An 18,365-nucleotide genomic window follows, 5' to 3' on the forward strand; every position below is an offset into this window, starting at 1 on the left:
CCTGTCCTCAGCCTCTTTTTATCAATAAAGTTTTATTGGAACACAGCCTCACCCATTCATTTACACATGCTCTGTGGCCACTTCCCTGTTGGAAAGATAGTTGAGTAGTTGAAAGAGATCATATAACTTCCAAAACCTAAACTATTTCTTATCTAGCCTTTTACAGAAAAGGTGTGCCCACCCTAAACAAAAACCATCTGAGAACTTATGAATTCAGGCTCTTTCTGACTTTGAATTTGAGGGTCTTTAGGCAGAGACAGCTGTTCAGTCCTGGCTAGGCCGCAGGCCTGTTAGTCTGTTACTTTAAATCCACTGGCTTCATGGCTTTCTGTCATCTTTTTGGACTTGGAGTGGGCAACCTCTGGCCTATAAAATCCAAACTCATCACTGTCCTTTGAGGCCCTACAATTTAACTTCAAGTTCAACCTAACTTGCTAAATTTATCTCCTCCTACATGAATTTCCATTCCAGCATCTCTGGTTCATGTGGTCCATTAAATAAAAAGCATGTGGTGGAGTTCCCTTCGTGGCTCAACAGTTAACGAACTCAACTAGGAACCTTGAGTATGCGGTTCGATCCCTGGCCTCGCTCAGTGGGTTAAGGATCTGGTGAGCTGTGGTGTAAGTCGCAGACGTGGCTTGGATCCAGACTTACCGGGGCTGGGGCATGGGCCAGCGGCCATAGCTCCATTTGACCCCTAGCCTGGGAACTTCCATATGCTGTGGGTGTGGCCCTAAAAAGAAAAAAAATAAATAAAATAAAATAAATATATATATATATGATGATGATAGTAAGAAAAATAACCAAAATCACATGAACTCTCATGTACTAAATACTTCTGCAGGTTAGACCTGTGCTGCATATGTTGAAATCACTGTCTTTTAATCCCCACAATACAAGGATCCTGTGTAGATACAACTCTCTTACTCGATTTAAAGATACAGAAATTGAAGCTCAATGAAGTGACTTACTCCAGGCCAGACGCATAGTGAGAGGCAGAGCCAGATTCAAACCCAGGTCTGTGACGGCCAGGCCCCCGCTTTTACACACCGCCTTCCACATTCAAGGACACGTCCCCCCAGCTGGCCCCTGGCCTGCCATGTCCACTGCAGCCCCACATCCCAAGGTACCTGCCCTGGGGAGCCAGCCCCTGAGCCTCTGCCTTCTCTGAAGCCCTACAGCACTGACCGCCGCTCCGCTGAACACGGCAGGTGCTCAGTAAGGATCTGTTTTCAGAGTGATGCTTCCATCAATTCTGCTCTCAGGAAGGAAGACAAAATCATTTTATTCAGCCTACCACGTTCTCCTTCAGCGAACCCTCTTTTATTCTAAGCCTTAATATGGTGTAATTCTCACCTGAAATAATGTTGTTTCTTAAATGTGCAGGGAAGGGCTGTCTGGGTCTGGTCCAAAGGAAAGAAGCCAAAGAGAACAAAAATTTCTCCTCCACATGGGAATGTCACTTTACAAGGTCCCTCTGTGGCTTCTGTCCAAAATTAAAGCAAGGCCCAGCCTGTCGTGGGCGTGTTGGAACTCAGAGCTCTCCCTCTCTCCTCCCACCCAATTCGCCCCCAACAGCTTTATTGTGTTGACACATTTTATTGTCCATTACAGAGTGCACATGGGGGGTCCAGAGGTGCTAAATCACTCTTCTTACTTAAATGCACATCTTCAGCCTATTCTAGAAGGGTCTCAGAGGGTGGAGGAAGAAGTGAACAGGGTTAAAGGAACAGACATCTTCTACCTGAGTCCTGCTGCGTTTTTTCCCCAATTTTTTTTTTCTTACTCCCTTGCTTCTCCCCCTGCGCTTGGTCGTTTTAGGCAAAAGACTCGGGCAAACCTCAGCAAGCTTCTCATTCCTACATCCGCGTGCGGGTTATCGAGGAAAGTACCCACAAGCCCACAGCCATCCCCCTGGAAATTTTCATTGTCACCATGGAGGATGACTTTCCTGGTGGGGTCATTGGGAAGATCCACGCCACCGATCAAGACATGTATGATGTGCTCACGTTTGCCCTGAAATCGGAGCAGAAAAGCTTGTTCAAGGTGAACAGTCACGATGGAAAAATCATCGCCCTGGGAGGTCTGGACAGCGGCAAGTACGTGCTGAACGTGTCGGTGAGTGACGGCCGCTTCCAGGTGCCCATCGACGTGGTGGTGCACGTGGAGCAGCTGGTGCATGAGATGCTGCAGAACACCGTCACCATCCGCTTTGAGAACGTGTCCCCCGAGGACTTCGTGGGGCTGCACATGCACGGGTTCCGGCGCACCCTGCGGAACGTGGTCCTCACCCAGAAGCAGGACAGCCTGCACATCATCAGCATCCAGCCCGTGGCGGGCACCAACCAGCTGGACATGCTCTTCGCGGTGGAGATGCACAGCAGCGAGTTCTACAAGCCAGCCTACCTGATCCAGAAGCTGTCCAACGCCAGGAGACATCTGGAGAATGTCATGCGCATCTCAGCCATCCTGGAGAAGAACTGCTCGGGGCTGGACTGTCAGGAGCAGCATTGTGAGCAAGGCTTGTCGCTGGATTCCCACGCGCTCATGACCTACAGCACTGCTCGCATCAGCTTTGTGTGCCCGCGTTTCTACAGGAACGTCCGCTGCACCTGTAACGGTGAGTAAGGTTGGGAGAGTTCCCTCCCCGCTCCGCCCACCACCCCGCCCCCCACCTGGCTCCTGAGCCCTGAGGGGCGGCCTGAGTTACCATCCTGGCGCACGTGCACTCATTCTTTTACTCATTCCACAAAATATTTACTGACCATCTGCACTGTGCCTCCTCACCATGAGAGATGCTAAGGGTGAGCAAGACAAGCTCAGCCACTCTTCCCCATGGAGCTTGTAGCTTATGAGCAGCACAGACATACAAACAGGCTGTGAAGAGCATCGTTAGGGGAAATACAAAGTCCTGTGAGAGGACCTTACCAAGAGGGAAGGGTTCCTAAAGGCAGTATCCTCTAGGCTGAGATAAAATATAAGCAGGAATTAGTGTTTTTCTGTCTGACTCACTTCATTTAGTATGATAATCTCTAGGTCCATCCATGTTGCCACAATGGTATTATTTCATCCTTTTTTATGGCTGAGTAATATTCCATTGTGTATATGTACCACATTTTCTGTATTTATTCATCTGTTGATGGACATTTAGGTTGCTTCCATGTCTTGGTTAGTGCTGCTATGAACATTGGGATGCATGCATATCTTTTCAAATTAGAATTTTCCTCTTTTCTAGATATATGCCCAGGAGTGGGATTGCTGGATCATATGGTAACTCTGTTTTTAGTTTTTTAAGGAACTTCCATACTGTTCTCTATAGTGACTGCACCAAATGTCATCGGATACCACTTATATGTGGACTCTAAGATAATGATATAGACGAACTTATTTACAGAACAGAAATAGATCACAGACACAGAAAACAGACTTGATTACCAAAGGGGCAAAGAGCTGGGGATAAATTAGGAGTATAAGATTAACAGACACGGATGTATATAAAGTAGATAAACAAAGGCTTACTGTGTAGCACAGGGCACTATATTCAGTATCTTATAATATCCAGTCATGGAAAAGAATTGGAACATGTGTCCTTCATATACGTATAACTGAATCACTTTACTATATACCTGAAGCTAACATCTTTGTAAATCAATTATACTTCATATTAAAAAACAAAACAAGGTAAGTAGGCGTTCAGCGCGTGAAAATAGGTGGAGGAAGGACAGCATTCTAGCCAGAGGAGCTGCTCGCATGAGGAAGGCTTGAAGGCCGGAGAGGACCACACCGAGGGGATGGAGAGAGATTTCTGGTGATGACAGAGGAGACGTGTCAGCAGGCCCGGTGATCACCAAGAGCCACTAGCCAGGATGCAGATCTAGACATCATCCCACAGCAGTGGGAGCCATTGGCGGGTTTGCAGTGGCAGAATCCCAGTCTGTCTTTCTCAAAGAGCCTGCGGGCTGCAGAGGGGAATGAGTTAGATGGGGCGGGGCCGGCTGCAGGAAATAAGCCCGGCAGCTATTGTAGAGGCTAAGGGCAGCTGGATTTGCCTCCATGAAAAACAGGGGCTGGCTGTACAGGAGCACGGTTAAAGGCTGGATTCAGCCCTCAGAGTGGCAGAAATGGAGTGGTTCATGTCTGTCGATGTAGCTAGAGTCACTGAACCTTGACCTTCTCCTGCTCAGAGGCCCTGGTTGCACAGAGTCGCCCGACCACCGTGGTCAGCAAGAAGCATTGCTCTCTCGATCTTTTTCTCTCTCTGATGTATGGCTCCATAAATTCACTGCCCTCTTCGAAGAAAATTGCACCCGGGGTTTTTCTAGCTGGTGTGAACTTGGCCCAAAGGGACTGTGGCCAGAAGAGAGGCCATTTATAAAACATCCCTTTAGGTAATTGGGGACAGGGAGGGCCCCTGCCCTCTTTCCTTGTAGAAATGTTGAGTTGCAGTTTGGAGAATGAGTTCATTAGAGGAAGGCCCCAGAGATCACGGCTTTCTCTTCGAGACCTTTCAGTGACCTCCAAGCAGCCAAGAAGAGTGGCAGCCACTCACTGTGTGGTCCCCAGTGAATTCTGCTGGTGTTTTCATCAGGTGCATGCGGTGAGGTCCAACCTGTTGCACAGGTAAATTTGTTCCAGAGTTCCTCCAAGCCTGCATGCTGGGTGGAATGCATTTCTGGCAGATGCCACCAACATGCAGGATTTATGAATGCCAGCTGTCCTGGCTTTACCTAGATTTCCTTTGTAGGCGAATTGATTTATGCACCAAAGCTCTGCTAAGCCTTCCTGCCGTGATTCACAGCATGGTTCAAAAGAGGTTCTCAACAGGACAGGGAAGACCTTGCGGGAGAAACTAAACCAGCTAATTAATCCTGTGCCTTGGAGACCTCGTCTCCTTCAGTAAAAATCAGTGGTGGCAGCAACGTCCTAGGCACTGCAGAGTCACAGTGAAAAAAGACAGTTCCTGCCCTGAGGGGGTGGCTGTTGTGAACTCAGCTTGCCATAGAGGGTTCCTGATGTGGCTCAATGGTAACAAACCCGACGAGTATCCATGAGGATGCAGGTTTGACCCCTAGCCTTGCTTAGTGGGTTAAGGATCCAGTGTTGCCGTGAGCTGTAGTCTAGGTCACAAACGTGGCCCAGATCCTGCATTTCTGTGGCTGTGGTATAGGCTGGCAGATCCAGCTTTGATTTGGCCCCTAGCCTGGGAACTTCCATATGCCACATATGCTGTCCTAAAAAGCAAAATAATAATAATAATAACAAATAATAGCGTTATAAGAAATCCCGGGGAAGAGTTCCTGTTGTGGCTCAGTGGGTTAAGAACCTGACATAGTGTCCATGAGGATGTGGGCCTGGCCTTGATTGGTGGGTTAAGGATCACATGTTGCCACAAGCTGCAGCGTAGGTTGCAGATGCGGCTTGGATCCAGCCTTGGTGGGCCCTAAAAAGAAAGGGAAAAAAAAGGAAGAGACGGGGGAGGGCAGACCTGGCAGAATTTCTTCAAAGCCTGGATTGAGAGGGGTGATTTTGTTGGGGGAAGTGGGGCTTGCTCTGCATTTTGCACGAGACACTGTTGTTTTCAAAGCACTGAGTTTCTAGGTGGTTTCCTTGCCCAGGACCCCTGTGCTCTAGTCCCCAGAAACCTTTCTACTCCTAGGAAACCCAGAATGCTGGAAGCTTTGGGGATTCAACCCCCAGACATCCCAAGAGGAGGCCTTCTTGGTTTGAAAAGGGTGCATTTCCTGTGCAGAATCAGGGCAACCTCTCAGCCTCTTCTCACCTTCAGAGCACTCTTGTAATTAAGCTGTAAAATAAAATACCAGATTTTAGTGGTAAAAGGACCTCAAAACATCATCTGGCCCAGTCCCTGTCTACAGCAGGTGATATATGATAATCTCCAGTAATTGAAGACAATAAATGCCACCTACCATCCCAACAGACAGACAGACAGACAGACAGACAGACAGACAGACACACACACACACACACACACACACGTACTGGCTGTTTATCTGTTTACCCGGGAAGGTTGGCAGATACAATAAATGGACTTTCCCACCACTTGGTGGAATAAGTAGGATGATAAATAGAGGTGGCTGCCCATTCTGGGCTCTGTAGTAATATTTATACAGATTTGGCCTCAATATTCTACCCTCCTCCCTAACTCATCTTTCTCTCGTGCAGATTTTTAGGGGTCAAATTAACATCCTTAGCATCTTGAACCAAAATGCTGAGTTGCTTGGACAAAATGAAAGCAGACATGAAATATAGTGCCAGAGAGGCTCACTAGAGTCCAGCCCCCATCGAGCATCATGTTTGAACAAGTCTGAGAGACGGAGTTCTGATGCCATGAGGTGGCCCTTGGTAAACTTGAGATGTTCAGTGAACGCTGGCACTTGGGTAAGAAAGCCTGCCACCAACTTAAATGATGGGGGATGATAGAGTCCCTCGTGCTCCTTTGGAGAAGCACCAGGGCAGCCCATGCAGAGGGCTGATGGTCCATTATGGAAATTTGTCATTCCTTTTTCAAAAGTCTGATCTAGAAATAAATCTAAAGGGAGGTACTTGTCCAAGAGACTGGACTTTCCATGAGCCCATCGGAGTTTTAAGAGCAGTGTGTTTATGAGAGAGTTGGTGGAAGTGAATGCCTGATTTTTCCAACCTTGGTTCAGATATGGAACCCAGACTAGAAGTTGGAGCGCCGGTAAGATGCATGGGGCATCTGCCATGATGGAACCCTATGCTGGCAGAGGTGAGGGTGACAGCAGCCGTGCCCTATACCAGCAGGGATGGCTCTGTCTTAAGGATTTGCTGGATGGTAAGAGTAACACTGAAGGGGATGCTAGGTCTGAAAGGATGCCTAGAATTTGATAGGTGATGGGGAGGGAATGTTCCAGGCTCAGGAGCATTAGAGCCAAGGAATGGAGGTGAGAAACATGGGCAATTCAGTGCACAGGTGAAGGCCGGGGCAGATATAGCAACTAACACTTACTGAGCTGTGACCAGTTACTGCACTGTTTTTTACACATGTATAATTGCACTTAACCCTCGAAGTAACCCTAAAGGGTAGGGATCATTAACTTTCTGCAAAAGTTAAGGAAACATGGACTTGGAAAGGTCAATTGATTTACTCAAGGTCACAGAGCTAGGAAATAGCCAAGCCAGGATTCACACCTGGCAGTTGTAACCACTGTGCCCTACCACCTCTGCACAGATTTGAAAGGAACTTGAAATTCACCCAACCCAACCTCCCACTCACTAGAGACGTCTTATTCACCATACATCTGGCACAGTGAGTGATTCAGCCAGTGTTTGATCCCCAGTCCAGGTGCTCACTACCTATGAGACAGACCTGAGACACCCTCTCCCTTCTGATGCACTGAAATCCACCCCCTTGTGATGTCACCCAGCTCCACCCTTTAGAGCCACCCTGTCTACCCCTCCTGTACAAGCTGCCCTCCAGACATCTAAGGACAATTGTTAGGACCCCTTGAACCCTCTTTTTTAAGACAGACAGCAGAAGTTCCTTTGATCCTTGGCTGTACAATTAGGAGCTAGAAAGAATTATAGGTGATGTAGCTGGGGCACAAAACAGGCATAAAGGCAGGAGTCCTGTGTCCGACTTGGAGGAGTCCATGAAAGGCCTTGGGAGCAATGAGTTGAACAGAGAGAGCAGTGAAGAGAAAGGCTCAGGGATTGGGGGCACGCTTTCATTTGCGCATTCACTCAGCAGTGAAGTAAATACTTTTCCTGGCGGGAGTGCTGGAGGTACAGTGATGAGTGAGGCTGACGTGGTCCCCATCCTTGTGGAGCATGACAAGGCCAATGACAAGGACCTCAGTTAGACTGGATGGTGGGGAGCTGGGACTGTCCTGGGAGAAAGCCAGTAGGCGGGGTAAATGGGGTGTGTGATAGGCAGGCACGGTGATTCACTTCTAATAAGGTCAATAAGATAAAAGGATGAAGGCTTCTGCAAGGCAGGAAAACACTTACAACTTAGCCTTGATGAGTTGTTAAAAAGCATAGAAACATCTGAGCTTGGGTTTGCCTTTCGGCCGGAGATGACTGATGCTAATTCTCAGAGGAGAGAGTCCACCGTCCCAACCCCCGGGGTTCTGAATAATTTAGCGTTGTCTCTGAATCTTAACCAGATTCCCTCTATAAACTGGGAAGCTTCTATTTCTCATTCACAGCAGATATGTTTCTGCTGATCCCTCATCTCCGGCATGCACGAGCCCTCAAGTGCCAAGAGAGGTTTGGAGGTGTCCACTGTGCAGGTGAAACCAGCCTCTCGCCATGCAGGTAGTCCCCTGTATGTTCCACTCGTGCCCCAGATAGAATGTCTTGAATGAAACTGCCCCTCGGCCTTTAGCAACATCATCCAGAAAAATATGGCTGAGCCAAGCAGACACCAATGAAGATGATTCTGTGCTTTGGGGAGAACGGCAAGAAACCCCTTCAAAGCCAAGAGACTGAGGAGGCTGTGTAGGAAAACTTCATGCAGGCCAGGAATTAAGAAGGAAGCTTATTGACTTCTGCGGAGTTGACGGAGACATGGCATCTTGGCACACCACGGGGTTTCAGGGTGTAGGCTGCTTACCATTAGTTATTAGATTCTCAGTCGAAAGAGGCAGAGATATAGATCCAGAGGTTGAATAAGCTCCAAGTGGCAGTGAGAGTCCTCACAGCTAGATACTGAGGTATTAGCTGAAGACATGCTCTTAACCCCGGGGGCTGCGGGAATTCCGGGCAGATAAGGGGAGTCAGACCTAGGGCAGGGAGTCCTGCTAAAACCACAAGGGGATCCTCTTTCTCCTCCGTGCAGGTTCCAAAGATTTGAGCTTCTGCTCAAGTGAATTGTCTGTTGTCAGCTCTGTAGAAAGTGACCTAAATGTCCACCTGAGCAAAGCTTCAGGAAGTGGGAAGGCTCCTTATGATGCACGGTCACATCGTGTGCACGCTGCCCCTGGCCGAGAGGCTTTGTGAAAAGAAGACCACCGCCCAAGACAGGGGGCTTCGTGATGGGCCCTCCTAGCTGCACGTGGCCTGGGATGCCAATTGATAAGACACTCCTCCCACGCACACAGAGTTTCCTTTCATCTGTCCGTTTATAAGTCGTGACTTTGACCCCAAAAGGACAGCCAGATAAAGATGACCCTGGAGTTCAGGTCTCTGTCACGTTGCCAAGTCAAGGCTGGCACCTTCAGTTTGGCGACCTTGAAGTCATTTGTTTTTTACTCGTAAGTGTTTTTCTTTATAAGTTGTTTTCTGATACATTAGCCCATTTAAAGCTCACAACTCTAAAGGATCAGTATCCTCATTTTTCACAAAAGGAACGTAAGACCCAGAGAAGTCAAGCAACTTGTTCGGAGCTACACATAAATACACTGAATTTACAGGGCCAAAACCCGGGGCTGCGGCTGTTCAGTGCCACACTCTTTCCTATGAGACTGCCCCACCTTCCAGAGGGGACCTAGGGACGGAAGCAGAGATGTCTCTGCCCGCTGGATGCTCCAACAGTAGCTCAAAATGTCTGATCCTTCTGTCCTGTCCTGACTTAACAACAGATGGTGTCAGTTGGTTTGATAAAATGGGACCCTTCTCCCCTCGTGCTCACTCTGGCACCAAATTGATGGATGCCTGGAGATGCCAAGTGCGTAGGTCTAGAGCCCACACATACCCAAACTGTCACTGATCACAGAGCAAGGTAATTAAGCCTGCATTATTTAATGATAGTTAATAGGATAAACTTCCTCCCAGAAGCCAGTGGGAGCTGACACTATTGTATCTTAATTGTTATGAGGGAGCAGATGGGATACTTTCTTCCACCAGAGAGGGGGGTTTTTAAGGCTTCTAACCACAGTCGGGAGGAGTGCCTCTCTGAAAAGGGGGTGATACAAGCATGTGCTTCTAAGAACCAGGTAACCCCTCCACCCCCCTTGAAAGCATCCTGGAGTTTAGGCTGGTGGAAAAGTGAGGGCTTTGGCTACAAAGAGGGTTGGTCTCAGGAAAGATAAACCCCAGACATGGGTACATCTGAGGTCGAAGGACACGTGACATTGTTCAAGGTCATCATATGAAGGTCAAGTTCCTCTGACAATAAATATCTCAGAAAGGACCTAATTTCTCATCACAGCTGGGCCAGAGGGAAGAATTACAGTATTGCCCGTGGAGAGTTATCTGGTCTGGGGAAACCAGCTTTTCAGTAAGCAGAAGGCTTCCTCTACTTGGGAAAGACAGCATCCCGTGCGTGCACACGCTCACCTCCGTCCTCAGCTAAGGAGGACGTTATGCTTACACTGACCTCCAGACTCTACTCTGCCTTCCTACTTCCTTGAGCCGCAGGAGAGCAGACAGTGAGCAGAGCAAACTGCCAGCAGCAGCTGCAGCCCCAACCCTTAGGGCTCCTCCCATCCCCGGCTGGGACGCAGGGAGGAGGCCCCAGAGGACTTTTAAAGCATCAGATGACAGATCCCTTGCCAAGAACTGTCCTTTCTGCCTTAAGAAATGTATTAAAAAGAGAAGGAAGTAACCTCTCAAAGTCAATGGCTGCTGGAATGAATAGAAATATACATTATTATATATCTAGTATTTAAAATAGTCATAGTTATTAATTGTAGAATAAACTAAAATTTTTATTATAATATTTATATTAAATGTTTTCTCTCTGTCCTCCAGCTAGAGTTTTTATAAGGAGGATTGGATCTAACATAAATCATTAGTTTAACGGGTTCTATGGTTTTGACATAAGGAAAGAAGAAGAAAAAGAGCTGTGACGTTAGACTGCAGGTGCTGGTCTGAGCGACTTTGTGCTTTAACCCAGCATAAGGGGTGTGATTGAGAAAGTGAGGAGTCCTGTGCTAATTCCCAGGGCAGGGCTGGTGGTAGAGGAAAAGGTCAAAACATGTGGATAAAGGAAAGAAGTACTCAGATGCTGTATTTATTCTGAATATGGTATTTAGCTTTTATTATGTGCACCTGTAACCTTTTTTTTTTTCTTTTGGTCTTTTCATGGCCACACCCACGGCATATGGAGGTTCCCAGGCTAGGGGTCGAATCGGACCTGTAGCTGCTGGCCCACACCACAGCCACAGCAGCGTGGGATCCGAGCCGCGTCTGTGACCTATACCACAGCTCACAGCAACACCAGACCCTTGACCCACTGAGCAAGGCCAGGGATTGAACCTGCATCCTCATGGATGCTAGTCAGATTCGTTTCTGCCGAGCCACAATGGGAACGCCTGTAACTATTTTTTTAATGAAAAGCTTACCGTAACTCCTGACAAGAGAAAGTACCTTAACTACCATGGGTCTGAAATTATCTAGTCCTCTTTTCCCCTTTGAAGCAGAGGCTTTTACATTGGATTTGTGTTGATGCAAATTTTCTAAGCAATGTAGCATTGCGTGAGGGCAGATAAGACCGCGCTATAGTACATGGGGCTGAATCTCGGAAACATAGAAATTGAGGGAAAGGCTATCTTTCGGCTAAAATAGGACATGGGAAAAGGTGTGTCCGTGGCAGGGAGAGTAGCAGATTTCTCAAATACATAAGTGACTGTTTCTGTGTCCAGTTGGAAGTTAATACCCAGGGAATCTAGACTTCGGTCTATTGAATAGACGTCAGTAGACGTTTTGTGATTCTCTTGTGCTCATGGTCGCCTCCATGTGGCTGAGGTTGGCACTGGGCTCAGTTTGCATTTTGGCGCATAGGCGAACTAGTTAACAGGTACCACCTACCTAGAAGGGAGCAGGCCTCGGAAACTGAGATGAAGCCCCGCCCCTGCTCCCCCCGCCCCCCGCCCCCGAGACAGCACGGAGCGGGATGGTAGAATTGTGTGATGAACCATGAGTAAACATTGACACAGGCATACAGTTAAGCCACTAACTATGGCCCATTCATTCCCATGAAATGAATGGTACTCCTAAGATCCTTGCTACTCCTAAGATCTCATCCTTCAAGCCTGCGTTTAAAATGCTTTCTTCCTTTGCAAGGACTTCTGACATTCTCCCAGGAAATGCAGTCATTCCTCGTCTAGGGCTTCCCTTCACTCACATAGCTCTAGCAAAGCAGTGACCTTATTGAATTGTAATCATGTGTCTGTGTGTTGTCTCCTGGCGGGAGGAAGAGGTGGGATCATCTTCTTTCATCTTTATACATCCAGGCCTATCACCTCATTGGCCCTCAAAAATTATTTATTGGATGAATGCATCAAAAATTCAAAACCTGTGTGGTGTAGGCTGGCAGCGGCAGCTCTGATTCGACCCCTAGCCTGGGAACCTTCCATATGCTGCAAGAGCGGCCCTAAAAAGCAAAAAGAAAAAGAAAGTTAAAAACTGGTTATCAAAATCTCTTGAAACAGACCATAAGGTGGTTGAATAGTGGTTTTAAGTTCCATAAATATTGATCAATACATGGCAGGAATAAAGATTTCTTGGAGCAAAAATAGGAAGAGGTATTTCAGAACACTTATGTCTTTTAGAACCATTTGTAAAGACCATTCGAAATGTTCAGTAAAAAAATCCTCTCATCTTCTAAGACTTTGGGAGCTGGATCTCTGCCAAGAGTATCTTTTATGGCTGAGCTCTCAACCAGTGGAAAACAGGATTGATGAATCCTGAGTTCGCTGGTGCTCCTTACATTGCTCCCCTCCAGGATTATAGTTCTTAGAATGTTGATGCGTAGTTAGCATTAAATGTCTGCTTTCTCCTAGACAAAGAAATGACTGTATAATGGGACAGTATGCTTAATGAGGAGGAAGAAAGTTTGGATGGAAAGGACGATGATAATGGGCCAGATCTTGCTGAGGAAAGTGCTGCTAATGTCCAGTGTATTCTTGGTTCAGAGGAGAGGTGCTTCTTGAGGCCACTCCTAACCCAGTTGTGGGGTATTTTCCATTTGTGCCTTCTTTTCTGCAGTCCTTGTACCACTTAAACTCTCACCTAATTACATCTGAAATATCCATGACCTCTGAAAAGTGCATTTCCTTCCTTGGACCCACATTTGCCATCACCACAGGTCTAAACACTCCCTTGAGGTCTGAATTATACCTTTATCAGCCAATCTGCTTTCCAGAATTTCCTTTGTGAGGAATTAACCTTTCAGCTCACTGTACTATGAACATTGAACAAGGTAAAGAAGAAGCTTTCTTTTGCCAAGGATAATTCTACAATTTTTGATAGCCGGCAGGGCGTGCATACAGAGAATCAATACACTAACTAACAGGGAGCAGAAGGGATTAGGAAACCATGGGAGTTGAGCTTTCACAGTTTAGACTTTTCTTTAGCAAAGTCTTTTTTGGAATTCCCATTGGGGTTCAGTGGGTTAAGGACCCAATCCTGTCTCTGTGAGGATGCGAGTTCGATGCCTGGCCTTGCTCTCTGGGTTAATGATCTGGCATTGCCACAAGCTGCAGCGTAGGTTGCAGACACGGCTCAGATCTGGCGAGACTGCAGCTGTGGCTGTGGCCAGCAGCTGCAGCTCCGATTCGACAATCCCTAGCCTGGGAATTTCCATATACTGCGGGTTCGGCCCTAAAAAAAAAAAAAAGGAAGAAAGAAAGAAAAGTCTTTTTTCCTCCCTTTGAAAACAACAGCTCACATCTTCTGAAGTCTACCCGAGTGTTTCAGAGCAAGAGATGAGCGTCGAAGAAAACTAAACCCAAGTGATGGATTCAATGACCACCAGGACGCAGGAGCCCCAGTCCAATAAAGACGACCAGAGCCGTATACTGTGATCTTTCTGCAGCTGCCGTTGGTCCAGTCACAACCATAGCATATTTTAACCTAAAAAGAGGAGCTCCGTTGACTCTTTGCAGCCAGCCTGCTTCACTCTGGCAGAGAGATTTTGGCAGAGGCAGGTGCATGTGATGGGCACCCACCCCTGATGAAGCCCACTCAGGCTCTCCAGCTTCTAGGCGCCCACTCTGCCTCTCAGCTCAGAGCCTGGAGGAGCCAGCTCCCGAGCCATTCCTGTGCTCCCTGGACTTTCTCGAGTGTACTGATCATGTGTGTTCCCCTTTGTCACAGGAGGACTGTGCCCAGGGTCCAACGACCCTTGTGTGGAGAAGCCGTGTCCAGGGGACATGCAGTGCGTCGGTTACGAAGCCAGCAGGAGACCGTTCCTCTGCCAGTGTCCACCGGGGAAGCTCGGAGAATGCTCAGGTGCAGAGCGGGGCGGGATGACGAGGGTTTAATTCATATTCCTGAAGCCCTTGCCCTTGAGTGCATTATACTGCCCTTAGCCTTCCAGAAGATATTCTGTTTGGAGGCAGCATTTTCCATAGAAGGGACCCCAGCTAGCATCCCCCTTAAACCCCACGGGATTTATTACAGCCGCTGCCTGTGGAAAGGAAACATGCAATCCCCACAGGCTCCTTCTAGAATGGGAGACCACGGCATGGATTTTCAGTCGTGTCACTGAATATGAAAAGTGTAGCCCATGATCCATATGGCCCGTGGATATCAAGGGTGTGAAATGATAGAAAATAGAAGGCCAGGAGTTCCCGTCGTGACTCAGAGGAAATGAAACTGACTAGCATTCATGAGGACACAGGTTTGATCCCTGGCCTTGCTCAGTGGGTTAAGGATCCAGCATTGCTGTGAGCTGTGGTGTGAGGTCACAGACGTGTCTCAGATCCCATGTTGCTGTGGCTGTGGTGTAGGCCAGTGGCTATAGCTCCGATTCAACCCCTGGCCTGCGAACCTCCGGATGTTGTGGGTGCAGCCCTAAAAAGACAAAAAAAAAAAGAAAGAAAGAAAGAAAGAAAATTTAAAAAAGAAGGCTGTTGGTTAGGGAGAGAGTTGACATATCTGTGACATGACCTCTGATGTTCAGAGGGCTACACAAACCTTTACCTTTCAACAGAAGGTGGAGCTGACCCAGTTCAGCTGAACTTCCGTAGGGTAAGCCTAGCCTAGAGCACCAAGTAAGACTCTCCACTGCAGGTGTAGATGAACTGCATGATCCTGAAAGGAGAGGTGCCCACCTCTGTGTCTTAAAGACAGGGGAAAAAAATTGTGTTTATGTTATTTCGATCTGCATGATCCTTTGTTTCCATCAGTTTCAGTACTTCTTTTGATTCACATATTCTCTCCCACTTCTTCCCTCTAAAAAGCATATTGGGCATTCTTGGTGCCAAGAGAACCTTGTTTTTAGTAGAGAATGTATTTAAAATGCAGGCACACTGATACCAATTTTGGAATTCTAGAAATATTTATTGAGTGATGATTAGAATAAGAATTGTAATGGGAATAAAAAATAATTATCCCAGGATATGCAAGGCATTTGGGTTCTAGAAGCTCAACCTTTGCAAAGACAAGCACTCTTCTTAAAAAAAAAAATGGAAGCCAGAGCTCGTTCACAATTGACCTCAAGAATGGAGCTGCCCCATAGAGTTCCCTGGTGGCTCAGTGGGTTAAGGATCCAGCATTGTCACTTCTGTGACTTTAAGCAGGTTTGAGCCCTAGCCCTGGGACTTGTGCATGCCATGGGCATGGCCAAAGGAAGCAAAAAAGAATACCCCGGAACTGAAGGGATCCCCAGCATGCTTGCCTAGGAAATCTTCTAAGGCTTAGACTTAAAAGATGCCTATGGTGTCCCACATGCGTGCTGTGTTCACAGCAGGTGGCTGTGACAGTAAGGCCAAGTCTTTTAACTTCAGCTGTCCCTTCTCTCCATTTCCCTTCTCCTCTCCTTATAGAAAACTCTTCATGGTCCATGATTATCATCCATTGGAGTATTTCCGCACATTCTGCCTTTCGCCCCAGTGAGATAGCTTGTCAGCCATTACTTTGCTTGTTAAAGCATAAAGTTGGAGGCAGTAAAAAGAAAAAGAAAAAAAAAAAAGGCGAGAAAAGTGAGAGAGAGAGAGAGGGAGAGAGAAAGAACTCAGAACTGGGTGATGCAGGTACAACTAAAGGTTCTAGGCAGGGGAGCCATGAAATTAAAAGCCAGAAGGTAGAGCTGTGACTGCTCAAGACATAAGCATCCTTTGTGTCAGTTCCTAGTACCCAAGGCAATCTGCAGATTCAGTGCAATCGCCATCAAATTACCAATGGTGTTTTTCACGGAGCTAGAACAAAAGATTTTAAAATGTGTGTGGGAACACAAAAGACCCCCAAATAGCCAAAGCAATCCTGAGAAAGAAAAATGGAGCTGGAGGAATCAGGCTCCCTGATTCAGACCACAGCATCAGTTCCCTTTTTCCATATAAGAGCAAATGACCCAAGTGAGCAGTTCTGCATTTGGAGCCTCATGGAATATGGAGATTCTTTGAAAATGGTTTTGTCTTTGCCTTATTTCGTGGACTTGAAAATTTTTGAGTGTTTAAGTGATGAGGGTGGGCGTGAAGGAGGATATTTTAGCAATGCTAGCTTTAGAAAGTGGGACTTGCGAGTTGAGTGATACTAAGAAAATTCAGATTAGAGAATTTACCAAGTTGCCCTTGACATGAGACAACAAAGATTTTTTTGGCATCTGACTAGTTGGTATTTTTTTCACTTTGAAATTAGAGTGGGGGAGTTTCTGTCGTGGCTCAGTGGTTAGTGAATCCGACTAGGAACCATGAGGTTGCGGGTTCGATCCCTGGCCTTGCTCAGTGGGTTAAGGATCTGGCGTTGCCGTGAGCTGTGGTGTAGGTTGCAGACGCGGCTCGGATCCCGAGTTGCTGTGGCTCTGGCGTAGGCCAGTGGCTACAGCTCCGATTGGACCCCTAGCCTGGGAACCTCCATATGCTGCGGGAGCAGCCCTAGAAAAAAGCAAAAAAAGACAAAAAATAAATTAATTAAAAAAATTGAAATTAGAGTGGGATCAGAACTGGAGATCAAAATTTTTAATCAAAATTGGTTTTTCTTCAATGCCTTTGTTAACTTCCCATGGTCTTTAATCAGCTTGCTTGGTACTTGTCAGGCGATCGTATGTGTCTCCGCTTGTTTCTGGGTGTTAACAGCATATATGTCTCCTCGTCACGGTCTTTTCAGGGCACACTTCTCTCAGCTTTGCTGGAAACAGCTACATCAAATACCGGCTTTCTGAAAACAGCAAAGAAGAGGACTTTAAGCTGGCTCTGCGTCTGCGAACCCTGCAAAGCAACGGGATTATCATGTACACCAGAGCAAATCCCTGCATCATCCTGAAGGTAATTAAAATAGGTTATCTTTTCCCACAGCCAGTTCTCATGTTAATATTTTGGCTCTTGGATTGGGGTCTGAAATCGTTATTGTCTTTTAAGTTTGGAAACCAGAAGCCGACTTTAGGGCAAAGGGGAGTTCATTCAGCTTCAAAATTGGCTCTTTGGAGACCAGGGCATCTCTCTCCAGCGTGGGTTCAAGGGCTGGCCTCCTTTGAGCTGTAATCACTCAACAGTTCATTAGAATGTGTTTCTTAATCAATTCCACGGCAGGGGTGGTCCTTGAAAAAGACCGACTGTACCCCCTGCTACCACGTGGGTCCATCTGTACCGACCCTGAAGGTCACTTGCTCAGGGAGGAAGTTGGAGAAGATTCCATATGCCCTCTCACGGCCCAAGTAGCACAATTTTTAAATCATTCCCAGCTTCAGAAAGCCACCGAAGGCTCCCGAGTCCCTCTAGTGCAGGTCTGGCATTTGCGTTCAGGTCAGAGCTTCTGGTGCCTTCGTGAAAACAACAATAATCCATCTTGACATGTCTCATTCAATTTATTTTATAAAGCTAATATAATAAATGTCTCCTATATATGTGATCATCCCTATTTGATCCAGGAGCGTACGGAGGATCAGAGAGGTGAAGTTACTGACCCAAGGTTGAACAGCTAATCCACGGGAGCCCTGTCTTCCAGTCTCTCACCCACCATGCCCTTCACCTCCATGCTCTCCCTGGCTTTCAGTCTTGTTTCTACAACTCATTTTATCCAAAACCGCAACTGGGCATCTATAGACCAGATTAAGCCTTCCGGGAATGGGAGGGGAAGGGAGAAGAGGAGGGGACAGTTCAATCAAATGCTTCTCACCAGGCCGCTGTGTCCCCCGCCCACTGTAAGTGCTTTCAAAGATGGATGGAGTCTGTCCAGTGGGCAGCGCCCATCCACGTGGAAATGACTGGCGATTTTCTCCTTCCTCCTGTTTCTATCACGCGGCTTAACTGGGATCAGGGTGGGCCTTTTTAAGTTCTGTTCTTTGTTAGGTCATATCCAAGTGAGTCGGTGGCCCAGGCTTTAATCCTGGAGGGAGGAAAGTATGTAGAACATTCAATGCCAGTGGCTCCTCCTGTCACTTAGACTTTTAGGCACCTGCTTCTGGTATTGCCAGGCGTTACTTGGTGTCCAGAAGGAGGTGGGGGTTTTTGCTTTTTTTATTTTATTTATTTTTATTTTGCTTTTTAGGGCCGCCA

At 47.1% G+C, this 18,365-nt stretch overlaps 1 protein-coding gene across 7 annotated transcripts in view; it reads left to right on the plus strand.

Moving 5' to 3' along the window:
• The window catches only part of FAT3 (FAT atypical cadherin 3), a 706,846-nt gene that overhangs the window by 651,095 nt on the left and 37,386 nt on the right, over positions 1-18,365 (plus strand). For all 7 annotated transcript variants that reach the window (XM_084975652.1, XM_084975655.1, XM_084975649.1 and 4 more), the window contains 3 exons: positions 1,822-2,620; positions 14,026-14,160; positions 16,978-17,135. In XM_084975652.1, the coding sequence (XP_084831778.1) occupies positions 1,822-2,620; positions 14,026-14,160; positions 16,978-17,135 (1,092 nt within the window). The remainder of the gene's footprint in view (positions 1-1,821; positions 2,621-14,025; positions 14,161-16,977; positions 17,136-18,365) is intronic.

The sequence above is a fragment of the Sus scrofa genome, chromosome 9 (genome assembly GCF_054392235.1).
Source record: "Sus scrofa isolate SSC_HxYL_T2T_F1_AM1 chromosome 9, Sscrofa_HxYL_maternal_Yorkshire_Landrace_v2.0, whole genome shotgun sequence".
Lineage (NCBI taxonomy): Eukaryota > Metazoa > Chordata > Mammalia > Artiodactyla > Suidae > Sus > Sus scrofa.